General features: G+C 45.6%; 1 protein-coding gene across 3 annotated transcripts; it reads right to left on the reverse strand.

The window, feature by feature from the left end:
• LOC137381648 (uncharacterized) lies at nt 1-27,788 on the reverse strand. 3 transcript variants are annotated; one of them, XM_068054357.1, is made up of 7 exons: nt 27,705-27,788; nt 13,981-14,185; nt 13,672-13,734; nt 8,597-8,740; nt 4,001-4,027; nt 2,484-2,635; nt 1-1,465 (listed from the first exon to the last, which is right to left on the reverse strand). In XM_068054357.1, the coding sequence occupies exons 2-7, from the start codon at nt 13,982-13,984 to the stop codon at nt 1,238-1,240; spliced, it is 618 nt and encodes a 205-aa protein (XP_067910458.1). In that variant the 5' UTR covers nt 13,985-14,185; nt 27,705-27,788; the 3' UTR covers nt 1-1,237. The 3 variants fall into 3 exon arrangements, with proteins under 3 accessions (XP_067910458.1, XP_067910457.1, XP_067910459.1); XM_068054356.1 differs by lacking the exon at nt 27,705-27,788 and adding an exon at nt 21,087-21,169; XM_068054358.1 differs by lacking the exons at nt 4,001-4,027; nt 27,705-27,788 and adding an exon at nt 21,087-21,169.
• Nucleotides 27,789-27,928: the final 140 nt, after the last annotated feature.

A 27,928-nucleotide genomic window follows, 5' to 3' on the forward strand; every position in this document is an offset into this window, starting at 1 on the left:
AGAGGTAGGTTTCAAGGAGCATTTTAAAGGAGAATAGTGAAGTATAGAGAGATGGAGAGGTTTTGGGAGGGAGTTCCAGAGCTTAGGGCCTCGGCAGCTGAAGACACGGAGATCAATGGTGGAGCGATTAAATTCAGGGATGCACAAGAGGTCAGAAGTTGAGGAGTGCAGAGATCTCGGAGGGTTGTAGGGCTGTAGGAGGCTACAGAGGGGAGGGGGTAACGCCTTGAGGGATTTGAAAGCAACGATGAGCAATTTAGAATTGAGGTGTTGCTGGACCTGGAGCTGCCTAGTCGGGAAAAAAGTACCTATTCAGCTGTATCAAGGAGAATAAGTCAACGAGTCATTCTCCTCATTGCTGTTTCTTGTGACTCTGCTGCTATGTAACATCAGTGACTACAGTTCAAAGTAATCTATTGTAGGTGAATGCTTTGGGATGTTTCTGAGGGATGTATTAAGGCTCTATAGAAATACCATTTTTTGTTCTCATTAAGGTACAATGTTGCCAGAAATCATCTGTGCAGCCTTAACATCCTGAGAACTGTTCCAGTTTCGAGAATAAATCTGGGCAACAAGCAATGAAAGTTGAGAAAGCAATGCCTTAGCTTTATTCACAACATAACCTACAATGACACAGGCATATTGACCCCTACAAATCATGTTTACAATAAACTTCTTTTTCTAAATAGTTTTAATTTTGAACAAAACCCATAACAGCTTTAAAACCATTTGCAAATCTTTATACAATGACAAAAATAGGGGAAAAATATAAATATAATATTGTACTCAGATATTTTCCTGTATTCAATATTTAAGATTAATTGACCCTACAGCTCAACACAACATAATTCTTGGCTCTGATGAAGAGTCTGCAATTAAAATGTTAACCCGTTCCTTCTCTACAAAATACTGTACTTTTCTAAAGCACCTTTAACCTAGGAAAATAACAGGTTAACACCTTAGTAAACCAAGACTTTTTTACAGTTTCCCAAGGCCAGCTACTCAACAATATTTATATCTTTTCTTTCAAGCTCATGAATAATTATGTTTTTTTAATCCAAACAAATGTGATGGGATGCCTGGTACACCTCCAGCTTAAGTAAAAAAGCACAGATAACTAACTGCCTGTTGTCACACATCATCAGCTTATTCTTGGAGTTGTCCTTGACTTGTCAGTTTTTTGGAGGCCAGTGTCAGCTTATTTTTAGGGGTTGATTGGTCTGTTCCTGCCAGTACTCTAGTTTGGTGAGCACGATGATACTTCCAGCAATGTTCCTTCATCGTTATCGACCTGTACCTTCTTTAATGCTAATTTATAAAGCCCATTTACAAACTCTGTACACAGCCAATGGTCACGTGCTACCTCGGATTCAAACCTTGAGAATTGTCCCATGTAATTTTCCATGTGGAATATGATGTTGCGTTTGCTGCCATCCACTATTTCGTCTTCTGGGGTATTCTGCTCCTGATTTAGAAAAAATCAAAATCGTCAGAGTGCATTCAGGAATATTTACTAAGACTAGAACATAAAACTTCCACGAAGAAACTAAGCAAAGAAACCAGAGAATGCAGACACATGAATCGCTAAAAGTAGCAACGTAAGTCAATAAGGCTATATCGAGCACTGGGATTCACATCCAGAGGAAGAGAAAGCAGGGAAGTAATGTTACATTTATATGGAGCTTTGGTTAGAGCACATGTGGAATACTGTGTACAATTCTGGTCTCTGTACTACAAAAGGGATATTGAAGCACTGAGGAAAGTGCAGGACACATTTACAAAGATGTTCAGAATTGGGAGGATGCAACTATCACGAAAGATTGAGAAGGTGAAGTGGAGACCTGATCAAAGTCTTTAAAATGAAGGGGTTCAAAAGGGTGGATGTAGAGGAACTGTTTCTTTTCCACTCGTGGCTGCCTCCAGAACAAGAGGACCAAATAAAGAACTTAGGGGAAATTTCTTTATACTGAGTGGTGAGAACACGAAACTCATTGGCACAGGGAATGGGATCTAAACCCATAAGCGTCTAACTCAGAGGTAAGAGCGCTAGCACTGAGCCCTTCTGACACCAGGTATATTGAAACCAATTGTAGCAGCCCTAACCTCCCCAATGGGGGACTGAACCTGGAGTCTTGCTGTATGGCTTTGTGACTGGCTGCTGTAACCAGCTGAACGCCTCAGGTTGAATCTTCTAGCAATCTTTACTTTACCGTGCTGTACCCAAACCAGGACTGTTTCATGCTGATAGTGAGTGACAGAATAATTCCCCATGGTGAGTAATGGAAAATTGAGCCCTGGTAAAAAAAAATAATTAAACTTCTCACTTCAGAGTGTGAGAGACAGATGAACACAAAGTGTTCTGTTCTTCAACATTATCCTTCAATTGGATTGAGGTTGTCTGATGCACATGTGCTACCATCACTAGGGATGGTACTGGGGACACTGGCAAGGGTTTGATGTAATCATTTTAGGACTGCACCCACCAGAAACTCGATATTGTTGGACTTGCTGCATGACATTTGATATCTCTTCGAGTTGCATTTCACGGCAAAAGAAACTGGAAATACAGAATCCTTGAATTTGCAATCTTTAATGCACTCTGTTGACTCGTAGAAAATTATGTCAAAGATGATGCCTATGAAAAGATCAAAAGCAAAGCATGAGGTCTCAAAAATCATGAACAATAGATTCTGTAACTTGCATCTTGTGGTAGATCGATATTCTGATTACATGGTACAATTTTAAATGGGGTGCCGGTAACATAAGGGTATATGTACACAAAACTTTGAAGGTGGCAAGTTAAGTCAAGAAGGTTGTTTAAAAGAAGCATACAGGAACCTTGGCTTTATAAATAGAGGCAAGGAGTACAAAAGCAAGAAATATGTGCTAAACCTTCATAAAATACTGGTTAGGCTCCAGCAAGAATAGTACTGGGTACCGACCTTTAGGAAGGCTTTCAAGGCTTGGGTGCAGAGGAGATTTAGTAGAATGGTACCCGGGATGAGGGACTTCAGCTATGTGGAGAGACTGGAGAAGCTGGGATTGTTCTCCTTAGAGCAGAGAAGGTTAAGGGGAGATTTAATGGAGGCGTTTAAAATTATGGAGAGTTTTGACAGAATAAATAGGGGAAAACCTTTCAAGTTTTAAAGGTCACCACACACTAATCTAAATAATCCAAAAGCAACAGATTGCACCCCAAAGAATGGAGGATTGTCAAACTTAATTTTTAAGCTTCTTTTGTCTTTGCCTCCATCGCCGGCGACTCTGCACTGTGGTAAATTCTGCAGTAATTACCCTCTCCCCACACACAGAACCCCTCCAAGATGGTGTACATGTCAGGTGAGAGTAAGATTTGGCTGGACTGTGATGCCTCCAGTGGTTGAATTGCCTTGCCATACTTATGACCTAGGCTGAAGAATTTCGGTGAGGTATTGGAGAGTGGCCATAGCACCAGCATGAGTAGTGCTGAGGTCTAGCCTCAGGATGTTGAGGGCTGCCTTAGGGTCTAATCTAGAACTCTGACTGTGATCTGTCTCAGCTCAAATAGAGGAGCAAACCCCAGGCTTACTCTGTAGGGCTCAATGCTACCCTTCACAGTGCAGTTACCCAATAAGCCATCAGGAAATGCCATGCCTCAAACCTGCCCCATAGAGGTGCCTAAGAGGGAGTTTATTTTAATCTAACCCACCTGGTTGGGGCATCGGATCACAGGCTAGTTTTACACCCCTGTCTGATATACGTTCTGTTGCCTTCAATGGAACGTAAAATCAGGTGGGGTTTAAAATGGCCATCTCGCCCCCTCCCCAGCCACCACAAACCCGCCCTGCTCATTACTGGTGGGTTCAGTTAAAATGAAACCCGCCTGAGTGTCAGAAGAAAGAGGGATTGGAATAACGTACATGTACCGGAGAGTCAGGCAAGCACTTTGGGGGCGACTATTTTCCCCACTAATTTGTAAATTTATCAGTAATATTAAGGTCAGAACAATTCAATAACTTACCTTTTACTAAGTTGTCAGGCCTCTTTGCTAGTTCCAAAAAGAATTTAAAAAGAAACTCAGGTTAGTGACAAAATTGAGAATTGGCAGAGAACGTCTATGTGGTCACATGACCCCATCCCATTTCGGAGCCACGAGGTCATGCTGCAGCTGTACAAAACTCTGGTGAGACCGCACCTTGAGTATTGCGTGCAGTTCTGGTCACCGCATTCTAGGAAGGATGTGGAAGCTTTGGAAAGGGTGCAGAGGAGATTTACTAGGATGTTGCCTGGTATGGAGGGAAGGTCTTACGAGGAAAGGCTGAGGGACTTGGGGTTGTTTTCGTTAGAGAGAAGGAGGAGGAGAGGTGACTTAATAGAGACATACAAGATAATCAAAGGGTTAGATAGGGTGGATAGTGAGAGTCTTTTTCCTCGGATGATGTTGGCAAACACGAGGGGACATAGCCTTAAGTTGAGGGGTGAAAGATATAGGACAGATGTCAGAGGTAGTTTCTTTACGCAGAGAGTAGTAGGGGCGTGGAACGCCCTGCCTGCAACAGTAGTAGACTCGCCAACTTTAAGGGCATTTAAGTGGTCATTGGATAGACATATGGATGAAAATGGAATAGTGTAGGTCAGATGGTCGGCGCAACATCGAGGGCCGAAGGGCCTGTACTGCGCTGTAATGTTCTAATTCTAAAAAAAAAATGTGAGGTGTGTCATTCTGCTTAAAAATAATTATAAAGAATAATAAATAATTTTTTGAGTGGGAATAGACTGGGTGATGTGGAATAGCAGAGGAAGATGGGGAGCTCAGGTGCACAAGTTATTAAAAGCAGCATCTCAAATGGATTCGAGTAGATAATAAGATAATGGGTTCCTGGGTTTTATAGCAGGAGATTTGGAATTTAAAAAAATTCAAGATCTAATGGATGAGGAGCAAATCATCAGCTCATTTTACACCTCTCCTGGATTTTATTTTATACGCTGCTGTTTCACTATCGCACAAGGTCAAAATGACCCCCTTTGCACCAATTATGATTTGGTTTTTACTGAAATGGATCTGTAATTTGCATTTCAAAATTAATTATTGTATTAGCTTCACCAGTCTGTGACCTTCTCCTCCGCACTCCCACCCTCCCCGTCTCTCAGATGTAAAAATAAATTTGTTATGCAGACACCAAAGATAGGAGAAAATAAAATCCTTGCAATTCATCTCCATGGGTAGAAAATAACTTTATTTTTCAGCTCTAAAAGAACTTTATATTGCTTAATAGATTCTTTCAAAAGGCAGTTTTTTAAATTCATTCTTGGGATGTGAGCTTCGCTGGCTCGGCCAGCATTTATTGCCCATCCCAAATTTTCCTTCAGAAGGTGGTGATGTGCCACCTTCTTGACTTCTTGAACCGCTGCAGTCCAAGTGGTGCAGCAACACCAACAGTGCTGTTAGGAAGGGAGTTCCAGGATTTTGACCCAGTGACAATGAAGTATGCCTGAAAGTGTTGACACCAGATGGACGCTTTACATTTTCCTTCTCACACCTGCATGGAAATTAATATGTTTCTAGCTGAATGAATGTTGGTTACAGGTGGCAGGGACAGGGGCTGTAATTTTAGGCATTGTTGGCTGCACGATGTTTCTGGTGGCGGGGAGTGGGGTGCAGAGGCAGTGTGGGGGTCAGTGCTAGCTGGGGCAGAGGGACAAAAGTGGCCTTGGGTGCAGGACACCAGGCAGCTTCCAAAACAGGTCTGTGCTGACAAGGACAGCAGGAATGGACAAATGGGATTTATGGGCACAGGTTTCTTAATATTATTTGGATTGGCGAATGTAAGTTGACCCAAATACAGCAACATACAGTAAATCCGAGATGCACAGGAAAAAGTCTCACTTTGATTGTGGGCACTGAAACATTGGGGGTTTTTCAACTGCTCATCTGGTCCTGAGAAAAAATTAAATATATAAACTTAACCTCCTACTGATTACCACCTACCGCCCTCCCTCAGCTGATGACTCAGTACTCCTCCATGTTGAACACCACTTGGAGGAAGCACTGAGGGTGGCAAGGGCACAGAATACACTCTGGGTGGAGGACTTCAATGTCCATCACCAAGAGTGGCTCAGTAGCACCACTACTGACTGAGCTGGCCAAGTCCTAAAGGACATAGCTGCTAGACTGGGTCTGCGGCAGGTGGTGGGGGAACCAACACGAGGGAAAAACATACTTGACCTCGTCCTCACCAATCTGCCTGCCGCAGATGCTTCTGTCCATGACTGTACTGGTAGGAGTGACCACTGCACAGTCTTTGTGGAGACGAAGTCCCGCCTTCACATTGAGGATACCGTCCATCGTGTTGTGTGGCATTATCACCTTGCTAAATGAGATAGATTTCGAACAGATCTAGCAATGCAAAACTGGGCATCCATGAGGCACTGTGGACCATCAGCAGCAGCAGAATTGTACTCAACCACAATCTGTAACCTCATGGCCCAGCATATTCCCCACTCTACCATTACCATCAAGCCAGGAGACCAACCCTGGTTCAATGAAGAGTGCAGGAGGGCATGCCAGGAGCAGCACCAGGCATACCTCAAAATGAGGTGTCAACCTGGTGAAGCTACAACACAGGATTATCTGCGTGCCAAACTGCGTAAGCAGCATGCGATAGACAGAGCTAAGCGATTCCATAACCAACAGATCAGATCTAAGCTCTGCAGTCCTGCCACATCCAGCCGTGAATGATGGTGGACAATTAAACAACTAACTGGAGGAGGTGGCTCCACAAATATCCCCATCCTCAATGATGGGGGAGCCCAGCACATCAGTGCGAAAGATAAGGCAGAAGCATTTGCAGCAATCTTCAGCCCGTAGTGCCGAGTTGATGATCCATCTCGGCCTCCTCCTGAAGGCCCCAGCATCACTGATGCCAAACTTCAGCCAATTCAATTCACTCCACGTGATATCAAGAAACGACTGAAGGCACTGGATACTGCAAAAGCTATGGGCCCTGACGATATTCCGGCAATAGTACTGAAGACCTGTGCTCCAGAACTTGCCGCGCCCCTAGCCAAGCTGTTCCAGTACAGCTACAACACTGGCATCTACCCTGCAATGTGGAAAATTGCCCAGATATGTCCTGTACACAAAAAGCAGGACAAGTCCAACCCGGCCAATTACCGCCCCATCAGCCTACTGTCAATCATCAGTAGAGTGATGGAAGGTGTCATCAACAGTGCCATCAAGCAGCACTTGCTTAGCAATATCCTGCTCAGTGATGCTCAGTTTGGGTTCCGCCAGTGCCACTCAGCTCCTGACCTCATTACAGCCTTGGTTCAAACATGGACAAAAGAGCTGAACTCAAGAGGTGAGGTGAGAGTGACTGCCCTTGACATTAAGGCAGCATTTGACCGACTATGGCATCAAGGAGCCCTAGCAAAACTGAGGTCAATGGGAATCAGGGGAAAAACCCTCCGCTGGTTGGAGTCATACCGAGCGCAAAGGAAGATGGTTGTGGTTGTTGGAGGTCAATCTTCTGAGCTCCAGGACATCACTGCAGGAGTTCCTCAGGGTAGTGTCCTAAACCCAACCATCTTCAGCTGCTTCATCAATGACCTTTCTTCAATCATAAGGTCAGAAGTGGGGACGCTCGCTGATGATTGCACAATGTTCAGCACCATTCGCGACTCCTCACATACTGAAGCAGTCCGTGTCGAAATGCAGCAAGACCTGGACAATATCCAGCCTTGGGCTGATAAGTGGCAAGTCACATTCGTGCCACACAAGTGCCAGGCAATGACCATCTCCAACAAGAGAGAATCTAACCATCTCCCCTTGACATTCAACAGCATTACCATCGCTGAATCCCCCACTATCAACATCCTAGGGGCTACCATTGACCAGAAACTGAACTGGAGTAGCCATATAAATACCGTGCCTACAAGAGCAGGTCAGAGGCTAGGAATCCTGAGGTGAGTAACTCACTTCCTGACTCCCCAAAGCCTGTCCACCATCTACAAGGCACAAGTCAGGAGTGTGATGGAATACTCTCCACTTGCCTGGATGGGTGCAGCTCCAACAACACTCAAGAAGCTCAACACCATCCAAGACAAAGCAGCCTGCTTGATTGGCACCCCATCTACAAAATTCACTCCCTGCACCACCGACGCACTGTGGCAGCAGTGTGCACCATCGACAAGATGCACTGCAGCAATGCACCAAGGCTCCTTAGACAGCACCTTCCAAACCCACGAACTCTACCAACTAGAAGGACCAGGGCAGCAAATGCATGGGAACTCCACCACCTGCAAGTTCCCCTCCAAGTCACACACCATCCTGACTTGGAACTATATCGCCGTTCCTTCACTGTCGCTGGGTCAAAATCCTGGAACTCCCTTCCTAACAGCACTGTGGGTCTACCTACCCCAAATGGACTGCAGCGGTTCAAGAAGGCAGCTCACCACCACCTTCTCAAGGGCAATTAGGGATGGGCAATAAATGGTGGCCTGGCCAGTAACGCCCACATCGCATGAATGAATTAAATAAAAACTGGGACTTGGAGATTGGATGAAACACATATCAATCATTCAGTTGTTAAATACTTCAACAAAAAGGAAACAATACCTTCAGTCACTTGTCTTTGATTCAGATCTTGAAATTCTGCCGTTGCAATGTTTTCTTTTGTCGAGATCATCAATAGTTGATGTAGGTTATCCCGCACAAGCACAGTGTCTTTGTTTGAAAAATCGAGACAATCTTCCACAAGATCTAAACAAAAATATACCTTTTTACAAAGAGCCGACAGTGCCAAGTATAGCTTTCTCCATAAAGCACAAGTCCCACAAAATTCAAAACAGGAATCACCTTCCAAGCCTGCCACCAAGAAGGACAAGTGCATGGGAACACCATCACCTCCAAGTTGCCCTCCAAGTCACACACCATCCTGACTTGGAACTATAATGGCTGCGGCTTCATGTCAGTCCCTTCACTGCATGAGACTGCAGCGGTTCAAGAAGGAGGCCCACCACCACCTTCTCACAGGGCATCTAGGAATGGGGAATAAATGCCGGCCTTGCCAGTGATGCCCACATCCTGAGAATTAATTTTGAATAAAAGGATCAGCCTTCCCCGAGTTTACAGGCCACAATTTGGACACTCATGGAGTAGAACACAACATTGAGGGGCTACTAACACAGAACAAAGTACGCAGGTCACTCATGTAACATGTAAGGTTGCCAACATTCCAGGATTGGGAATAATAGTGTTTTTTGAAAAATTCATGGAACACTTTACTTATTAGTAATAATAATGAGATAGAAAAAAAGGCTATTTGGCCGACATTCAAGAATCATCCAATAGGATGATGAAGAGTCTGTTTGCTTTCTGATTGGGCGTGGGAAGGTGGGACACCGCAATAATGGATGTGTTGGACGGCCAATACCAGTAACGTGTGGGTGGGCGGTTGGAGGCAGCAGGTCATGTGCTGAAAACACTAGGAATATGTCCAACCAGCGTTGGCAATATGAGCAGCTGTAAATTGTGTGACTGGCGTCTCTCGGGCTCTTTCGCATAAACTTCCAGTCCTCTAGCATGACTCTCAGCTTGTTCCTGTTCTTTTTCAGTTTCTCCTTCCCAATGTTCACCCTGCTCCATCACTCCTGCATCTATTCTATTCTTCTGAGTCATGTGATGTCAGCTGTGGGGATAACTCCCTTGCTCTTCTTCAAAATAGTACTCTCTCTCCTGCATCGGAAATTCTTGGGTTTGAGATCTACTTCAGATATTTGAGGAAAAAAATCTAGGCTCACACTTCCAGTACAGGACTGAGGGAGTGCTGCACTGTCAGAGGTGCCGTTTTTCATTAGAGACATTAAACCAAAGATCCTGTCTGCCCTCTCTGGTGGATGTAAAGGATCCCTCGGCCATTGTTTCAAAGAACAGCAGTGGATTTAACATCATTAAAAGCAGATTATCTGGTCTTTATCACATTGCTGTTTGTGGGAGCTGGCTGTGCGCAAATTGCCTGCCATGTTTCCTACGTTATAAAGTGACTCCACTTCAAAAGTATTTCATTGGCTGTAGTGCTTTGGGAGATCCTGAGGTCATGAAAAGTGCTGTAGAAATGCAAGTTCTTTCTTTAATGTGTTTAGATAAAGAATTTAAATAGATCATCAACTGCATTAAAATAGCAGAGGAAAGGAACTTCATGCTGATGTGTCAAGGAGAGGAAATTAACTTTCCAAGCAGTATTATAGTATAGAATATGGACCTTTAATATTTGAATATTTGAAAATTTCCATATCTTACCTCCTGGAATTTCTTCATGTTTCAGTGCAGGATAGAAAAGAAAAAGAAATAATTATCGAAGAACTGACCATTGTCTCCCCCCCAATCCCAGCCAGAGCACCAGTCTGACCATCTATCAATATGCGTTCTATTGATAATTATCACTCCTGATTACATTCCAAAATTAATTGATACATTAATCCAAAATAACACGATGCTATGTATTGTCAATTGTGGTTCAATGGGTAGCATTCTCACCTCTTAATCAGAAAGACATGGGTTCAAGATCCCACTCCAGAGACTTAAGCAGAAAATCTAGGTTGACACTTGCAGTGCCAGTACTGAGGGAGTGCTGCACTGTCAGAGGATCCGTCTTTCAGGTAAGACATTAAACTGAGGCCCCATCTGCCTTCTCAGTCGAATATGAATCCCTGGCACTATTTCGAAGAAGAGCAAGGGAGTTACCCCCAGTGTCCTGGCCAACATTTATCCCTTAACCAACATCACTAAAAAGAACAGATGATCTGGTTATTTATCTCATCACTGTGTATGGGATTAATGCATTAATTTGGCAGCCACGTTTCCTACATTGCAACAGTGATTACATTTCAAAAGTACTCCTTTGGCTGCAAAGCGCTTTGGATCATCTTGAATTTGTGAAAGATCCTCAGTTTAACATTTCATCTGACAGACAGTGCAGCATTCCCTCAGTTCTGCACCCGAGTGCTAGCCTGGGTTAAATGTTCAAGTCTCTGGAGTGTGACCTGAAGACATAGCCCTCAGTGGCAAGAGTTAAATATAAATTTTACATCTAGTCTCATTTCCTGGGTCTGGCAAATACAGAGTCCACAGATCAGACTGAAGGGATTTCACAGACACTAATCACATCAGGTGAGGTAGTAGGATGTGGCATTTAACCTAATTTGTGCTTTAACCAGTGAGTACTCGGCTGCATTATGGAAGAACAATGAAGTCATGACTGATTTTGAATTAAAAGCACTTTTTTTTTAAAGTCAATTTTTTCTGAACCTTAAATAGTATAAATATGCCAGAAATAAATCTGAGCTCAGTTTATGGTTTTTGTGCTTCAGATTTTATGATTCTTGCTGAATTACTACACATCAGGAAATGTGTGGGTTTATGCTTAAGGGTTAATTTACCATCCGAACAATAATTGGAAAGCATTTCATTTTCATTTCCCATCTTTTCTTTAGTTGTAACGGGGGGATGCAACCTAGATAACTAGAGGCAGAAATGATGCCAAGTGTAACTTAGACTAAGGCTAGTATTAGATTGTCAAAGAGCACCATCAGAAGAGAGATAGAAAGTCATTTCTAAATCTAAATTGATATAAGTTGGCATGTAATCAGATCATTTCAGACCTGTGTGATCCCTCTGCCAGCTGAAAATGAGAGAGCGCCCAAACAGCGAATAACCCCTACAAACATCTTATCAAAAAGTTGGAAATCTCAATTTTAATTTAATTTTAGTCCAAATTTTTCCAAACAGATATGACCATCTCTCTCTCTCCTCTCTTGTTGTCTCTCTCTTTCTCTCTGAAAATTTTATATTTGCGTATTTTTTTTTCATCCACACCCAACATCCAATCAGATGTTGATGTCTTTGGGAGTCGGGGATTTCCACAGTAAATTTGAATTATTTTATTTTTCTCAGGCCTGGTCATGTGCACATCCTGTGCATTTTGTTTAGAGATACAGCACTGAAACAGGCCCTTCGGCCCACCAAGTCTGTGCCGACCATCAACCACCCATTTATACTAATCCTACACTAATCCCATATTCCTACCACATCCCCACCTGTTCCTATATTTCCCTACCACCTACCTATACTAGGGGCAATTTATAATGGCCAATTTACCTATCAAACTGCAAGTCTTTGACATGCGGGAGGAAACCGGAGCACCCGGAGGAAACCCACGCAGACACAGGGAGAACTTGCAAACTCCACACAGGCAGTACCCAGAATTGAACCTGGGTCGCTGGAACTGTGAGGCTGCGGTGCTAACCACTGCGCCACTGTGCCGCCCCAAACAAAGTGGATAAAATTTCAACACTTTCCAGTAAGCTGCAGTGTGTTAGAGATGTGAACCTCCCTCGGTGCAACACAAAGAGATTCCATTGCCCAAATCACAATCACAGAATCGTTACAATGCAGAAGGAGGCCATTCAGCCCATCGTGTCCGCACTGGCTCTCTGAAAGAGCAACTCCCTCAGTTCCATTCCCCCGCCTTCTCCCCGTAACTCTGCACATTCTTCCTTTTCATATAACAGTCTAATTCCCTTTTGAATGTTTCAATTGAACCTGCTTCCACCATGTTCTCAGGCAGTGCATTCCACACCTTAACCACTCACTGCGTGGAAAAGTTTTTGCTCATGTCACTTTTGCTTCTTTTACCAAATACTTTAAATCTGTGCCCTCTGGCTCTCGATCCTTTTCACAAGTGGGAAACAGTTTCTCTCTATCTATTTCAACACCTCCCCCCCGCCCCCCGTTCTCATGCTCATGTCTCTGTCCTGGGAATCCTGCGGTCTTCCAGTGAACAGCAACGCAAGTTCGAGGAACAGCATCTCATTTACCGATTAGGCACACTACAGCCTGCCGGACTGAACATTGAGTTCAATAATTTCAGAGCATGATGGGCCCCCCATTTTATTTTTATTTTTAGTTATTTTTTTCTTTTTCCTTTTTTTAATATTTTTTTTATTTTATTTAATCTTAGTCACATGTAGGCCAGACCAGGTGAGGACGGCAGATTTCCTTCCTTGAAGGACATTAGTGAACTAGATGGGTTTTTATGATAATCGATGATAGTTTCATTACACCATTAGAGACTCGCTTCCAATTCCAGATTTTTTGTTATTTAATTGAATTGATTAATTAATTCAATTTAAATTTTTAACTCATGTCCCCAGGGCATTAGCCAGTGCCTCTGGATTATTAATTCAGTGACACTACTACACCACCGTCTCCCCTGTGTGTGTCTGTGTGTGTATGTGTGTCTGTGTCTGTTTATGTGTCTGTGTGTGCATGTCAAGGTTTATGTGGCTTTGTGTATACATGTATGTGTCTGTATCTATGTGCGTGTCTGTGTGTGTGCGCATGTCTGTGTGTGTGTGTCTTGGTTGTATGTCTATGCGTCTGCGTGTGTGTATGTGTTGTAGTCGACTGGCCTCTGCATGCATGGATAAATATCGGTTTGATTCTGTATAGAAATAAAGACCTTTGATGGAAAAGGAAAGTATTGTGTGTGTGACTACTTCAACACATTCACCCCAGCATTCGGAGAGGGTTAGTAGAGACATCAGTTCCCACACTGGGAGAGATCAAATTCTGTTTATTGGTTTCATTATCCTTCCCCAGGCACCAGTTGCAAATCATTGAATAACATTTACCTTCCAGCCACAAGATACCATCCTTGAACTCAACCGCTCTCAGTTCCTGCTGCTTTTTTGTTTCTTGTAAGAGACAGAACAGTGAAAATTAATGGCAAGTATTAAAACAAGACTGTATTTTTCATTGAATATTATTAATCCAAACTATCTACCTGCACCTGTCCAGGGATCACCTGCTCAGGGTGTAATAGCCACTGACAATCAGGTTGTTCCAGTCAATGACATATATGGTAAAGTGTCTGGTCAGATCTGTGCCTACATAACAACAGTCACTGTACTATGAAAAGTAGTTCCAAAAAATAATTTTACCCATTTCAATGATGTGACGAGGCCTTTTGTAAATCCAAGTCTTTAGTTTTCTTTTTCTAGTTGCTGTGCCGAATTCTGTGCTCGTTGGGATGTTAATTTTCTCCTCTGATTTGGTTTCCTTATCCCTCTTAACTTCAGTGAACAGTGCGCTTGGATTCACAGATGTAACAGGCTCTAAGGTTTCAACAGCCGGCCTTTATGTGTGCTGATAAAGAAAAAAAATAAAGATTTGCATTTATATAGCACCTTTCACAACCTCAGGACGTCCAAAAGCAGCCAGTGAACTACTTTTGAAGTGTGTTCATTGTTGTAATGTAGGAAACACAGCAGCCAATTTCCGCACAGCATGATCCCACAAACAACAGTATTGGTAATGACCAGATCATCTATTTTAGATGTCGATTAAGGGATAAATATTGGGCAAAGACACCAAGGTATCTCCCCTGCTCTTCTTCAAAAATGCCATGGGATCTTTTACATCCACCTGAGAGGGCAGACAAGGCCTTAGTTTAACAATCCACTTCTAACAGTGCAGCACTCCCTCTGCCAATATGGATTATGCGCTCAAGTCTCTAGAGAGGTTCTTGAACCCACCACCAACTGACTCAGAGGCTGATTGCTAATCCATTGAGTCACCGCTGACACCTGAGGGTAGGCTGATTGACCGTGAGATACATCACACCCGAGACTGATTTCGATTGTGGCATTTTCACAATAAGTTCCCATTAAACTCACCACAGAAAGTTCGGTCTAGTAACTATCAGCGTAAGTACCCTTTATATGATATGATAATCAACTTCGAATCAACCTATAATCCAGAAAGTGAATAATTCTAAGTATCAAGTCTCATTCCTTCAGGTTGTGAATTGTTTGAGAAGACTTTTAAAAAGTCAAATACATTTTTTTCTTACCTTTCCTGTCTTTTTCTTTTTTCTTTCACACTTAACCCAATCTTTCTTTTCCCCTCTTTATTTCCCTTTCTGCACCTGATTTGACTATAATTCACCCACTTTAATCCAGCCTGCTTCTCAGTCATTCCTCTTTCTCAATCGTCTGATCTCATTGATTAAGGAGATGGTCATTTGGTTTTAATTTAGGTTTAGTTTTAGTTTTAGAGATACAGCACTGAAACAGGCCCTTCGGCCCACCGAGTCTGTGCTGACCATCAACCACCCATTTATACTAATCCTACACTAATCCCATATTGCTACCACATCCCCACCTGTCCCTATATTTCCCTACCACCTACCTATACTAGAGGCAATTTATAATGGCCAATTTACCTACCAACTTGCAAGTCTTTTGGCTTGTGGGAGGAAACCGGAGCACCCGGAGAAAACCCACACAGACACAGGGAGAACTTGCAAACTCCACACAGGCAGTACCCAGAATTGAACCCGGGTCGTTGCTAACCACTGCGCCACTGTGCCGCCCTGGGATCTTCATTAAGATCCCAGATGGCCCTCTATTCTTGCCGAGCCATTATCATCTCACATGTCCAGCAATTTTTTTCCTTTTTTTGTTCTTGTGATGTGGGCTTCGCTGGCTAGGCCAGCATTTGTAGCCCTTCCCTAATTGCCCTTGAGAAGGCGGTGGTGAGCTGCCTTCTTGAACTGCTTACTTTTCATCTGTGTTCGCTATGGAGAAGGACGATGTAGGTGTTGAGATCAGGGAGGGGAATTGTGTTATACTTGAACAAATTAGCATTGAAAGGGAGGAAGTATTAGTTGTTTTAGCGGGCTTAAAAGTGGATAAATCCCCAGGCCCAGATGAGATGTATCCCAGGCTGTTATGTGAGGCAAGGGAGGAGATAGCAGGGGCTCTGACACAAATTTTCAAATCCTCTCTGGCCACAGGAGAGGTGCCAGAGGACGAGAGGACAACGAATGTGTTGCCATTATTCAAGAAATGGGGCACAGTGGCGCAGTGGTTAGCACTGCAGCCTCACAGCTCCAGCAACCTGGGTTCGGTTCTGGGTACTGCCTGCCAGAGGACTGGAGGACAGTGAATGTGGTACCATTATTCAAGAAGGGTAGCAGGGATAAACCAGGTAATTACAGGCCAGTGAGTCTAACATCAGTGGTTGGGAAAATATTGGAAAAAATTCTGAGGGATAGGATTAATCTCCACTTGGAAAGGCAGGGATTAATCAGGGATAGTCAGCATGGCTTTGTCAGGGGTAGATCGTGTCTAACAAACTTGATTGAATTTTCTGAGGCAGTGACTAGGTGTGTAGATGAGGGTAAAGCAGTTGATGTAGTCTACATGGACTGCAGTAAGGCTTTTGATAAGGCTCTGCATAGGAGATTGGTTAAGCAGGTAAGAGCCCATGGGATCCAGGGCAATTTGGCAAATTGGATCCAAAATTGGCTTAGTGGAGGGAGGTAGAGGGTGATGGCTGAGGGTTGTTTTTGCGAGTGGAAGCCTGTGACCAGTGATGTCCCACAGGGATCGGTAATGGGACCCCCTTGCTGTTTGTAGTGTACATTAATGATTTAGACGTGAATATAGGAGGTATGATCAGTAAGTTTGCAGATGACATGAAAATTGGTGGTGATGTAAATAGTGAGGAGGAAATCCTTAGATTACAGGGAGATATAGATGGGCTGGTAAGACAGACGGAGCAATGGCAAATGGAATTTAATCCTGAGAAGTGTGAGGTGATGCATTTTGGGAGGACTAACAAGGCAAGGGAATATACTTCGGATGTTTGGACCCTAGGATGTACAGAGGGACCTTGGTGTACTTGTCCATAGTTCACTGAAGGCAGCAGCACAGGTAGATAAGGTGGTTAGGAAGGCATATAGGATACTTGCCTTTCTTAGCCGAGGCACAGAATATAAGAGCAGGGAGGTTATGATGGAGCTGTATAAAACACTAGTTAGGCCACAGCTAGAGTACTGTGTACAGTTCTGGTAACCACACTATAGGAAGGATGTGATTGCACTGGAGTGGGTGCAGAGGAAATTCACCAGGATGTTGCCTGGGCTGGAGCATTTCAGCTATGAAGAGAGACTGGATAGGCTAGGGTTGTTTTCCTTAGAGCAGAGAAGGCTGAGGGGGGGACCTGATTGAGGTTTACAAAATTATGAGGGGCATTGATAAGTTAGATAGAAATAAACTTTTTCCCTTAGCGGAGGAGTCAATAATCAGGGGGCATAGATTTAAGGTAAGGGTCAGGAGGTTTAGAGGGGATTTGAGGAAACGTTTTTTCACCCAGAGGGTGGTTGGAATCTGGAACACACTGCCTGAAGGGGTGGTAGAGGCAGGAACCCTCACAACATTTAAGAAGTATTTAGATGAGCACTTGAAATGCCATAGCATACAAGGCTACGGGCCAAGTGCTGGAAAATGGGATTAGAATAGTTAGGTGGTTGATGGCTGGCACAGACATGATGGGCTGAAGGGCCTGTTTCTGTGCTGTATAACTCTAAGACTCTATGCTGTAGTCCTTGTGGTATAGATACACCCGCAGTGCTGTTAGGAAGGGAGTTCCAGGATTTTGACACACTGACAGTGAAGGAACGGTGATATAGTTCCAAGTCAGGATGGTTTATGATTTGAAGGGGAACTTGCAGGTGATGGTGTCCCTGTGCAAATGCTGCCCTTGTCCTTCCAGGTGGTAGAGGTCGTGGGTTTGGAAGGTGCTGTCAAAGGAGCCTTGGCAAGTTGCTGCAGTGCATCTGTGAGTCGGTGGTGGAGTGGGTGAATGTTGAAGGTGGTGAGTGGGGTGCCAATCAAGCGGGCTGCTTTGTCCTGGATGGTGTCGAGCTTCTTGAGTGTTGTTGGAGCTGCACTCATCCAGGCAAGTGGAGAGTATTCCATCATACTCCTGACTTGTGACTTGTAGATGGTGGACAGGCTTTGATAGTCAGGAGGTGAGTTACTCGCCGTCGAATTCCCAGCCTCTGACCTGCTCTTGTAGCCACAGTATTTATGTGGCTACTCCAGTTTAGTTTCTGGTCAATGGTAACCCCCAGGATGTTGATGGTGGGGTATTCTGCGATGAGAATGGGTTGTACATCAAAGGGAGATGGTTAGATTCTCTCTTGTTGGTGCAAATGTTACTTGCCACTTATCAGTTCAAGCTGAATGTTGTCCAGGTCTTGCTGCATTTCTACACGGATTGTTTCAGTATCTGAGGAGTCACGAATGGTGCTGAACATTGTGCAATCATTAGCGAACATCCCCACCTCTGACCTTATGATTGAAGGAAGGTCATTGATGATGCAGCTGAAGGTGGTTGGGCCTAGGACACTACCCTGAGGAACTCCTGCAGTGATGTCCTGGAGCTGAGATGATTGACCTCCAACAACCACAATCATCTTCCTTTGTGATAGGTATGACTCCAACCAGTGGAAAGTTTTCCCCCTGATTCCCATTGACTTCACTTTTTCCAGGGATCCTTGATGCTACACTCGGTCAAATGCTGCCTTGATGTCAAAGGCAGTCACTCTCACCTCACCTCGAATTCAGCTCTTGTCTCCATGTTGGGAGCAAGGCTCTAATGAGGTCTGGGGCTGGGTGGTTCCGGAGGAACCCAAACTGAGTATCGGTGAGTAAGTTGTTGCTGAGTAAATGCATCTTGATAGCACTGTTGACATCTTCCATCACTTTGCTGATGATTGAGAGTAGATTGATGGGGCGCACCCACACTTTTTGGGATTTTCTTCTCCCTGCTGCTCTCACATGCGTTCAAGTCTTCAGAAGAAGGAATTTTCCTCCACACAAGATCAGGGGGCAGGTTGTTCAACCTTGTCCGTCTAAGAGCGAAGTCCAAAGTACGGAAAGTCCTCATCAGGGAACTCCTCTTTGCTGACGATGCTGCTTTAACATCTTACACTGAAGAGTGTCTGCAGAGTCTCATCGACAGGTTTGCGGCTGCCTGCAACGAATTTGGCCTAACCATCAGCCTCAAGAAAACGAACATCATGGGACAGGACGTCAGAAATGCTCCATCCATCAATATTGGCGACCACGCTCTGGAAGTGGTTCAAGAGTTCACCTACCTAGGCTCAACTATCACCAGTAACCTGTCTCTTGATGCAGAAATCAACAAGCGCATGGGAAAGGCTTCCACTGCTATGTCCAGACTGGCCAAGAGAGTGTGGGAAAATGGCGCACTGACACGGAACACAAAAGTCTGAGTGTATCAAGCCTGTGTCCTCAGTACCTTGCTCTATGGCAGCGAGGCCTGGACAACGTTTGTCAGCCAAGAGCGACGTCTCAATTCATTCCATCTTCGCTGCCTCCGGAGAATACTTGGCATCAGGTGGCAGGACCGTATCTCCAACACAGAAGTCCTCGAGGTGGCCAACATCCCCAGCTTATACACACTACTGAGTCAGCGGCGCTTGAGATGGCTTGGCCATGTGAGCCGCATGGAAGATGGCAGGATCCCCAAAGACACATTGTACAGCGAGCTCGCCACCGGTATCAGACCCACCGACCGTCCATGTCTCCGCTTTAAAGATGTCTGCAAACGCGACATGAAGTCCTGTGACATTGATCACAAGTCGTGGGAGTCAGTTGCCAGCGTTTGCCAGAGCTGGCGGGCAGCCATAAAGGCGGGGCTAAAGTGTGGCGAGTCGAAGAAACTTAGCAGTTGGCAGGAAAAAAGACAGAAGCGCAAGGAGCGAGCCAACTGTGTAACAGCCCCGACAAACAAATTTCTCTGCAGCACCTGTGGAAGAGTCTGTCACTCTAGAATTGGCCTTTATAGCCACTCCAGGCGCTGCTCCACATACCACTGACCACCTCCAGGCGCTTACCCATTGTCTCTCGAGGTAAGGAGGCCAAAGAAGAAAGAAGATGGGGCAGTAGTTGGCTGGATTAGATTTGTCCTGCTTTTTGTGGACAGGGCACACCTGGGCAATATTCTACATTGTCAGGTAGATGCCTGTGTTGTAGCTACACTGGAACAGCTTGGTTAAGGGTGCAACTAGTTCTGGAGCACAGGTCTTCGGTGCTACAGGTGGGATGTTGTCAGGATCCATATGGACATAAAAACCTTGAAACCTAAATGTCCACAAACAAGTCTCAGTCTAAGACATCTTATACTCCAGCAAGATCTGGGCCAATATAAGCTCAATGAAACACTGGACCCAGACTCTGACCCAGATACCACCCACAGAAGCCAAACACTGCTCATCGTATTAGGGCTCATTTCATATATTTGTAATTGCGTAGATAACCTATGGAGCCTGGGACTTTCTCATTTCGTAAAACCTTTTTCTTTTCCAGCTGCTCTCTCTTTGCCACTGTCTTCCGCAACACTTTGACCACAAAACTAACACAGGAGCCACAATATGTTGAACTGCACGTTCAATTGTTTAGCAAAATCTGTGTAAGTTCAGATACAAAGAAAAGGTGGAGGGGCCGGGGAAGCTGCATCTCCAGGAGTAGCGCATGGTGAACAATAGTGAATCAAACACCCCCAGCATTCCCTTTGCGCTGAGGCAAATGGTGTAAAACAGTCATTTCAGTCACAATCACCCACAACCAGAAATCTGCCATAAAAACAGAAAAATCTGGAAATACACAGTTTGTGTCAGAGAGGTGAAATTTTCAGAAATGATCGGAATGTAGCGGCTGGTCCTCTTGGGTGTGCTTTTCCTTTCTCACGCGCTCTGCTTTTTCACTATTGCCTGTGTTTTGTCAGGTGCTGGATATTGCACTTAACTTTTGAAAGATTTATACATAGAATTATACAGAATTTTACAGACACAGAAACAGGTCATTCAGCTCAACTGGTCCATGTCGGTGTTTATACTCCACACAAACCTCCTCCTACCCTACTTCATTTCACAATATCACCAAATTCCTTTCTCCTTCCTGTGTTTATCCAGCTACCCCTTAAATGTATCGATACTATTCACCTCAACCACTCCCTGTGATAGGGAGTTCCACGTTCTCGCCACTCTCTGGGTAAGGAAATCTCTCCACACCTCAGTATCTATATTCCTTTTTTTCCAGGGAGAGCAGAAAAATACTCAAAGTGTGGTCGAACCAAGGTTCGATACAAGTTTAACATAGTGTTACTGATTTCCAATTTTATCACTCTAGAAATGAACCTTAAGGCTTTCTCTTAGATAAAAATCACCTACCTCTGTGAGAATGAATCGAGTAAATATTCCCACGTTCAGTGTACTGTGCACTGAGGAACAGCCTTGCAATATCTGGTTGGCTCAAGAGCCAGTGTGGCTTTATAAACCACCCACAGACTTACTGATTCATTTCCTTCCATGACGCCCTTTTATTGATTTTCTTTTTTCCTTACCCAGATGCTACTCTCGCCGCATCCTGAGATCCACACTCAGTGCTATGCGCCGCCATATGCACACACTGGACCTCTCTCTCCAGCAGCACCGTCTCACCTTATCTCAAAGCTGTTCTACTCCGCAGTTTCATCTCATCTTACGTCTCATCCGACGCATTAACAAAAAACTTTTTTTCTTCCTTTCAGGTGTTAAGGAACGCAAGCTCCAGCAGCTGATGGGGACTAATGCCCCTCCAGATCCTCCTTCCGCTTCACTTCCCTCTGACCCCACCCCTTCTGATCTGACCCCTTGCCGTGTATTCACTATACCCTCTGACCTCCCCCTCTCTGATGCTGAGCGTTCTGTACTCAGCAAAGGTCTCAGTTTTATCCCCTTACGCCCCCACCTCAATGAATTTCACGCTCGGCATGACGTTGAGCTCTTCTTCCGTCGCCTCCGCCTCCGGGCTCACTTCTTCGACCAGGAGTCCTCCCCCCGACCAGCAGACCCATTCACCCGCCTCCAGCATTCTCCCTCTACCTGGACCCCTCACCCTGGCCTCTTACCCGCTCTTGATCTCTTCATTGAAAACTGTCGGCGAGACATTGGCCGTCTCAATTTCTCTGCCCCCCTCACTCACTCTAACCTGTCCCCCTCTGAACTTGAGGCACTCCGTTCTCTCAGGTCTAACCCCGACATGGTCATCAAACCTGCAGACAAGGGTGGTGCTGTTGTTGTATGGCGTACCGACCTCTACCTTGCAGAAGCTCAACGCCAACTCACAGACACCTCTTCCTACCTCCCTCTGGACCATGACCCCACCACCGAACATCAAGCCACCGCCCAAAGGACTGTCACTGACCTCATCTCCTCTGGAGATCTTCCCTCTACAGCTTCCAACCTCATAGTCCCGCAACCCCGGACAGCCCGCTTCTACCTCCTTCCCAAAATCCACAAACGGGACTGTCCCGGCAGACCCATTGTGTCAGCCTGCTCCTGCCCAACTGAACTTATTTCTTCCTATCTAGACTCTATCTTTTCTCCGCTGGTCCAGTCTCTTCCCACCTACATCCGTGACTCTTCTGACGCCCTACGTCATTTTGACAATTTCCAGTTTCCTGGTCCCAACCGCCTCCTCTTCACTATGGACGTCCAATCGCTCTACACCTCCATCCCCCACCAGGATGGTTTGAGGGCTCTCCGCTTCTTCCTGGAACAGAGGCCCAACCAGTCCCCATCCACCAACACCCTCCTCCGCCTGGCTGAACTTGTTCTCACATTGAACAACTTCTCCTTCAACTCCACGCACTTCCTTCAAGTAAAAGGTGTCGCTATGGGTACCCGCATGGGTCCTAGTTATGCCTGTCTTTTTGTGGGATATGTCGAGCATTCTTTGTTCCAGTCCTACTCAGGCCCCCTCCCCCAACTCTTTTTCCGGTACATTGATGACTGTATCGGTGCCGTTTCCTGCTCCCGCCCCGAACTAGAAAACTTTATCAACTTTGCTTCCAATTTCCACCCTTCTCTCACCTTTACATGGTCCATCTCTGACACTTCCCTTCCCTTCCTCGACTTCTCTGTCTCCATCTCTGGGGATAGGTTGTCTACCAATATCCATTATAAGCCCACTGACTCCCACAGCTACCTCGACTACACTTCTTCACACCCTACCTCCTGTAAGGACTCCATTCCATTCTCCCAGTTTCTCCGTCTCCGACGCATCTGCTCTGATGATGCTACCTTCCATGACGGTGCTTCTGATATGACCTCCTTTTTCCTCAACCGAGGATTTCCCCCCACTGTGGTTGGCAGGGCCCTCAACCGTGTCCGACCCATTCCCCGCACCTCTACCCTCACCCCTTCCCCTCCCTCCCAGAACCGTGACAGGGTTCCCCTTGTCCTCACTTTTCATCCCACCAGCCTCCATATCCAAAGGATCATCCTCCGCCATTTTCGCCACCTCCAGCGTGATGCCACTACCAGTCGCATCTTCCCCTCCCTTTCCCTCTCAGCATTCCGAAGGGATCGTTCCCTCCGCGACACCCTGGTACACTCCTCCATTACCCCCACCACCTCGTCCCCGTCCCAGGGCACCTTCCCTTGCAATCGCAGGAGGTGTAATACCTGCCCATTTACCTCCTCTCTCCTCACTATCCCAGGCCCCAAACACTCCTTTCAGGTGAAGCAGCGATTTACTTGTACTTCTTTCAATGTAGTATACTGTATTCGCTGCTCACAGTGTGGTCTCCTCTACATTGGGGAGACCAAGCGCAGACTGGGTGACCGCTTTGCGGAACATCTCCGCTCAGTCCGCAAGCAGGACCCTGAGCTTCCGGTTGCTTGCCATTTCAACACTCCCCCCTGCTCTCATGCTCACATCTCTGTCCTGGGATTGCTGCAGTGTTCCAGTGAACATCAACGCAAGCTCGAGGAACAGCATCTCATCTACCGATTAGGCACACTACAGCCTGCCGGACTGAACATTGAGTTCAATAATTTCAGAGCATGACAGCCCCCCACTTTACTTTCATTTTTAGTCATTTTTAGTTATTTTTTCTTCCTTTTTTTTGCATTCCTTTTTACATTTTTTACAATCTTTTTTTGCATTTATTTCATTTCATCTTAGTTTGTTCAGTTTGCTTACCCACTGTTTTTTTCAGGTTGTTTTTCTTCAGGTTTGCACCTGCTGATGTTCAATATTCAGTATATTCACACCTAATCTGTACTAATGCTTTGTCTTTCAACACACCATTAACATATTGTTTGTCTTTGCTCCGTGACCTTTTGGTCAGCTATGTGGCCTGGTCCAATCTGCACCTTCTCCTTTGTTATCTCTTGCCCAACCCCCACCTCACTTGTTTATAATCTGTGACTTTTCTAATATTTGTCAGTTCCGAAGAAGGGTCACTGACCCGAAACGTTAACTCTGCTTCTCTTTCCACAGATGCTGCCAGACCTGCTGAGTGACTCCAGCATTTCTTGTTTTGGTTTTATTCATTCTCAGGATGTGGGCATTTGCTACCCCTTCCTAATTTACCTTGACAAGGTGATGGTGAGCCATAGGAACATAAGAAATAGCAGCAGGAGTAGACCACTCAGCCCCTTGAGCTTGCTCTGTCATTCAATATGATCATGGCTGGTCTTCTGCCTCAATTCCACTTTCTCACCCGCTCCCCATATCCCGTGATTCCCTGAGACACCAAAAATCTGTCTGTCCCAGCCTTAAATATATTCAACGATGGAGCATCCACAACCCTCTGGGGTAGAGAATTCCAAAGATTCACAACCCTTTGAATGAAGTAATTTCTCCTCATCTCAATGATCGACCTGTATCCTGAGACTGTGTCCCCATGTTCTACATTCCCCGACCAGCGGAATCAACCTCTCAGTGTCTACCCTGTCCAGCCCCTTCAGAATCTTGCACATTTCAGTGAGATCATCTCTCATTCTTCAAAACTCCAGAGAGTATGGGCCCAATTTACTCAGCCTCACATCATTGGACAATCCTCTCATCCGAGGAACCAATCTTGTGAACCTTTGCTGTACCACCTCCAAGGCAAGTATATCCTTCCTTAAATATGGAAACCAAACCTGCACACAATACTTCAAGTGTGGTCTCACCCAAACCCTGTACAAGTGTAGCAAGAATTCTTTATTCTTGTACTCCAATCCCCTTGCAATGAAGGTCAACATGTTATTTGCCTACCTAATTGCTTGCTGCACCTGCATGCTAATTATTCCTTGTATGAGTACACCCAAGTCCCTCTGACCAAGAACATCTAACAGTTTCACGCCTTTTAAAAAATATTCTGCTTTTCTATTCTTATTACCAAAGTGAATAACCTCACACTTCCCCACATTATACTCCATCTGAAACCTTGTTGTCCACTCAGGTAACCTGTCTATATCTCTTTGCAGTTTCTTTGTGTCCTCCTCACAGCTTACATTCCCACCCAGCTTGGTATCGGGGGAAAAAGTGTCGACAGTTCTGGTTGGATGTGTCCCTGGAGGTTTTATCAGGACCTCCCAACTTCAAACACCTCATTCGGTCCACCATTGACAGCCCCACAGACCCTAAACTCTGGAATTCCCTCCTAAACTTCTCCAACTGGATTTTCCACTTTAAAAGCTTCCTCTCTGACCAAGCCTGTTGTAATATTTCCTTATATGGTTGAGTGTCAAATTCAGTTTGATCATGCTCCTGTGAAGTGCCTAGGAACATTTTACTAGTTAAAGGTGATATATATATGGGCGGTACAGTGGCGCAGTGGTTAGCACTGCAGCCTCACAGCTCCAGTGACCCGGGTTCAATTCTGGGTACTGCCTGTGTGGAGTTTTCAAGTTCTCCCTGTGTCTGCGTGGGTTTCCTCCCACAGCCAAAGACTTGCAGGTTGATAGGTAAATTGGCCATTATAAATTGCCCCTAGTATAGGTAGGTGGTAGGGAAATATAGGGACAGGTGGGGATGTGGTAGGAATATGGGATTAGTGTAGGATTAGTATAAATGGGTGGTTGATGGTCGGCACAGACTCGGTGGGCCGAAGGGCCTGTTTCAGTGCTGTATCTCTAAACTAAACTAAACTATAAATGCACATTGTTGTTTAACAAGCCCCTGTCAATGCCTGAGGGACTGATATCTGCCCATTTAAATTTGAAAGTTGCGATCAGGGTCCTGCACCAGGCAAGGGACCCTAATTTGCAAATCTAAACAGCCTCACCATCCCCGCCCCTCCTCCAACCTCCCAGCCCCCGACATCCCCCTGTTGTGGGCAGGAGTTCTGGGCACCCAGTTTAAAGGCCAGCCTGAAAGTTGACTTGAGACGGGCAAATTATTTTTATTCATTCATGGGATGTGGGCGTCGCTGGCCAGGCCAGCATTTATTGCTCATCCCTAATTGCCCTTGAGAAGGTCGTGGTGAGCTGCCTTCTTGAACCCACTGCAGTCCACGTGGAGTAGGTACACCCACAGTGGTGTTAGGAAGGGAGTTCCAGGATTTTGACCCAGTGAAACTCAACGACCGAAGACCCCATCACTCCCAAGCCCAATACTGAATCAGACTCCTCCCCTACACCCTCACCCCAGATGCCCATACACCCCCTAAACCCCACCCACACCCCTTGAAGTCCCCCCCCACACACACCTCCACCCCCTACAGTCCCTACCCCCACTCGATATCTCTGCTTTGCTTCACTTGCTTGATGATGCAATTCCAGGCAGCCCTGTGAGTGAAAGCATTGCCTGGAGACACTGGAGGAATTAGCTCATTCCGATTGGAATGTTTCCCGTGCCAGGGAGGAGGGGACCAGGAGAACTGGAAATACTAAAGATCTGAAACAATGGTAGAAAATTCTGGAAAAGTACTAGCAGAGTCACAAGCTGCCTGAAAGAGAAAAGCTGAGCTGATGCTTCATATAGAACCACAGAAAAGTTACGGCACAGAAAGAGACCATTCAGCCCATCATGTCTGCGCCGACTGAAAAAAAAACTAGCCGCGCAATCTAATCCCACCTTCCAACACCTGGTCCATAGCCCTTCAGGTGCAGGTCCAGGTACCTTTTTAAATGATTTGAGGAAAAGGAGAAGGCCATTCAGCCCCTCGAGCCTGTTACACAGGAACAGGAGGAGTCCATTCAGCCCCTCGAGACTGCTACACAGGAACAGGAGGATGCCATTCAGCCCCTCGAGCCTGTTACACAGGAACAGGAGGAGTCCATTCAGCCCCTCGAGACTGCTACACAGGAACAGGAGGAGGCCATTCAGCCCCTCGAGCCTGTTACACAGGAACAGGAGGAGGCCATTCAGCCCCTCGAGCTTGTTACACAGGAACAGGAGGATGCCATTCAGCCCCTCGAGCTTGTTACACAGGAACAGGAGGAGGCCATTCAGCCCCTCGAGCCTGTTACACAGGAACAGGGGGAGGCCATTCAGCCCCTCGAGCCTGTTACACAGGAACAGGTGGAGTCCATTCAGCCGCTCGAGCTTGTTACACAAGAACAGGAGGAGGCCATTCAGGCCCTCGAGTCTGTTACATATCTTCGAAGTTCTGGTGAAAGGCTATGTTTACCTGTCTTTCTCCATCCCACTGATGCTGAGGCCAATTGGTTGTTTGCTGCTTTGTTCTGTTTTGCTACGGCTTTGACCCAGATTGCTGTTCAGTGCCTCCAACTGGAATTCATTCAATGATACAATACAGAAGGAGGCTATTCAGCCCATTGTGCCTGTGCCAGCTCTTTTGAAAGAGCTATCCAATTAGTCCCACTCCCCTGCTCTTTCCCCATAACCCTACAGATTTTTCCCCTTCAAGTATTTATCCGATTCCCTTTTGAAAGTTATGATTAAATCTGCATCTGCCGCCCTTTCAGGCAGCACATTCCAGATCACAACAACTCGCTGGGTAAACCTCCCGCCTACCCATTGAGCTCTCAGTGTCCAACAGTTGATCCCTCCTAACTTTATGCACCAACCTCTCCACAGACGCATCAATAATCTTGGAGCTCGTCCTGTGGCAGCTGCTGCTCAAAACTTTCTTACGTCTCTAAGTCCTGCTGCTAGGGGGGAAAAAAACTAGTGGCACCGCCCTTCAGTTGGCTGCGGGAGTCTGTTTCTCTCCCTGCTCCACCCCACCCTACTCTGAGCGACAGAAATGTTGTCTTTGACAGGGTTAACGTGCAACAAATCCCAGCCGAGG

The sequence above is a fragment of the Heterodontus francisci genome, chromosome 22 (genome assembly GCF_036365525.1).
Source record: "Heterodontus francisci isolate sHetFra1 chromosome 22, sHetFra1.hap1, whole genome shotgun sequence".
In the NCBI taxonomy this organism is placed as follows: domain Eukaryota; kingdom Metazoa; phylum Chordata; class Chondrichthyes; order Heterodontiformes; family Heterodontidae; genus Heterodontus; species Heterodontus francisci.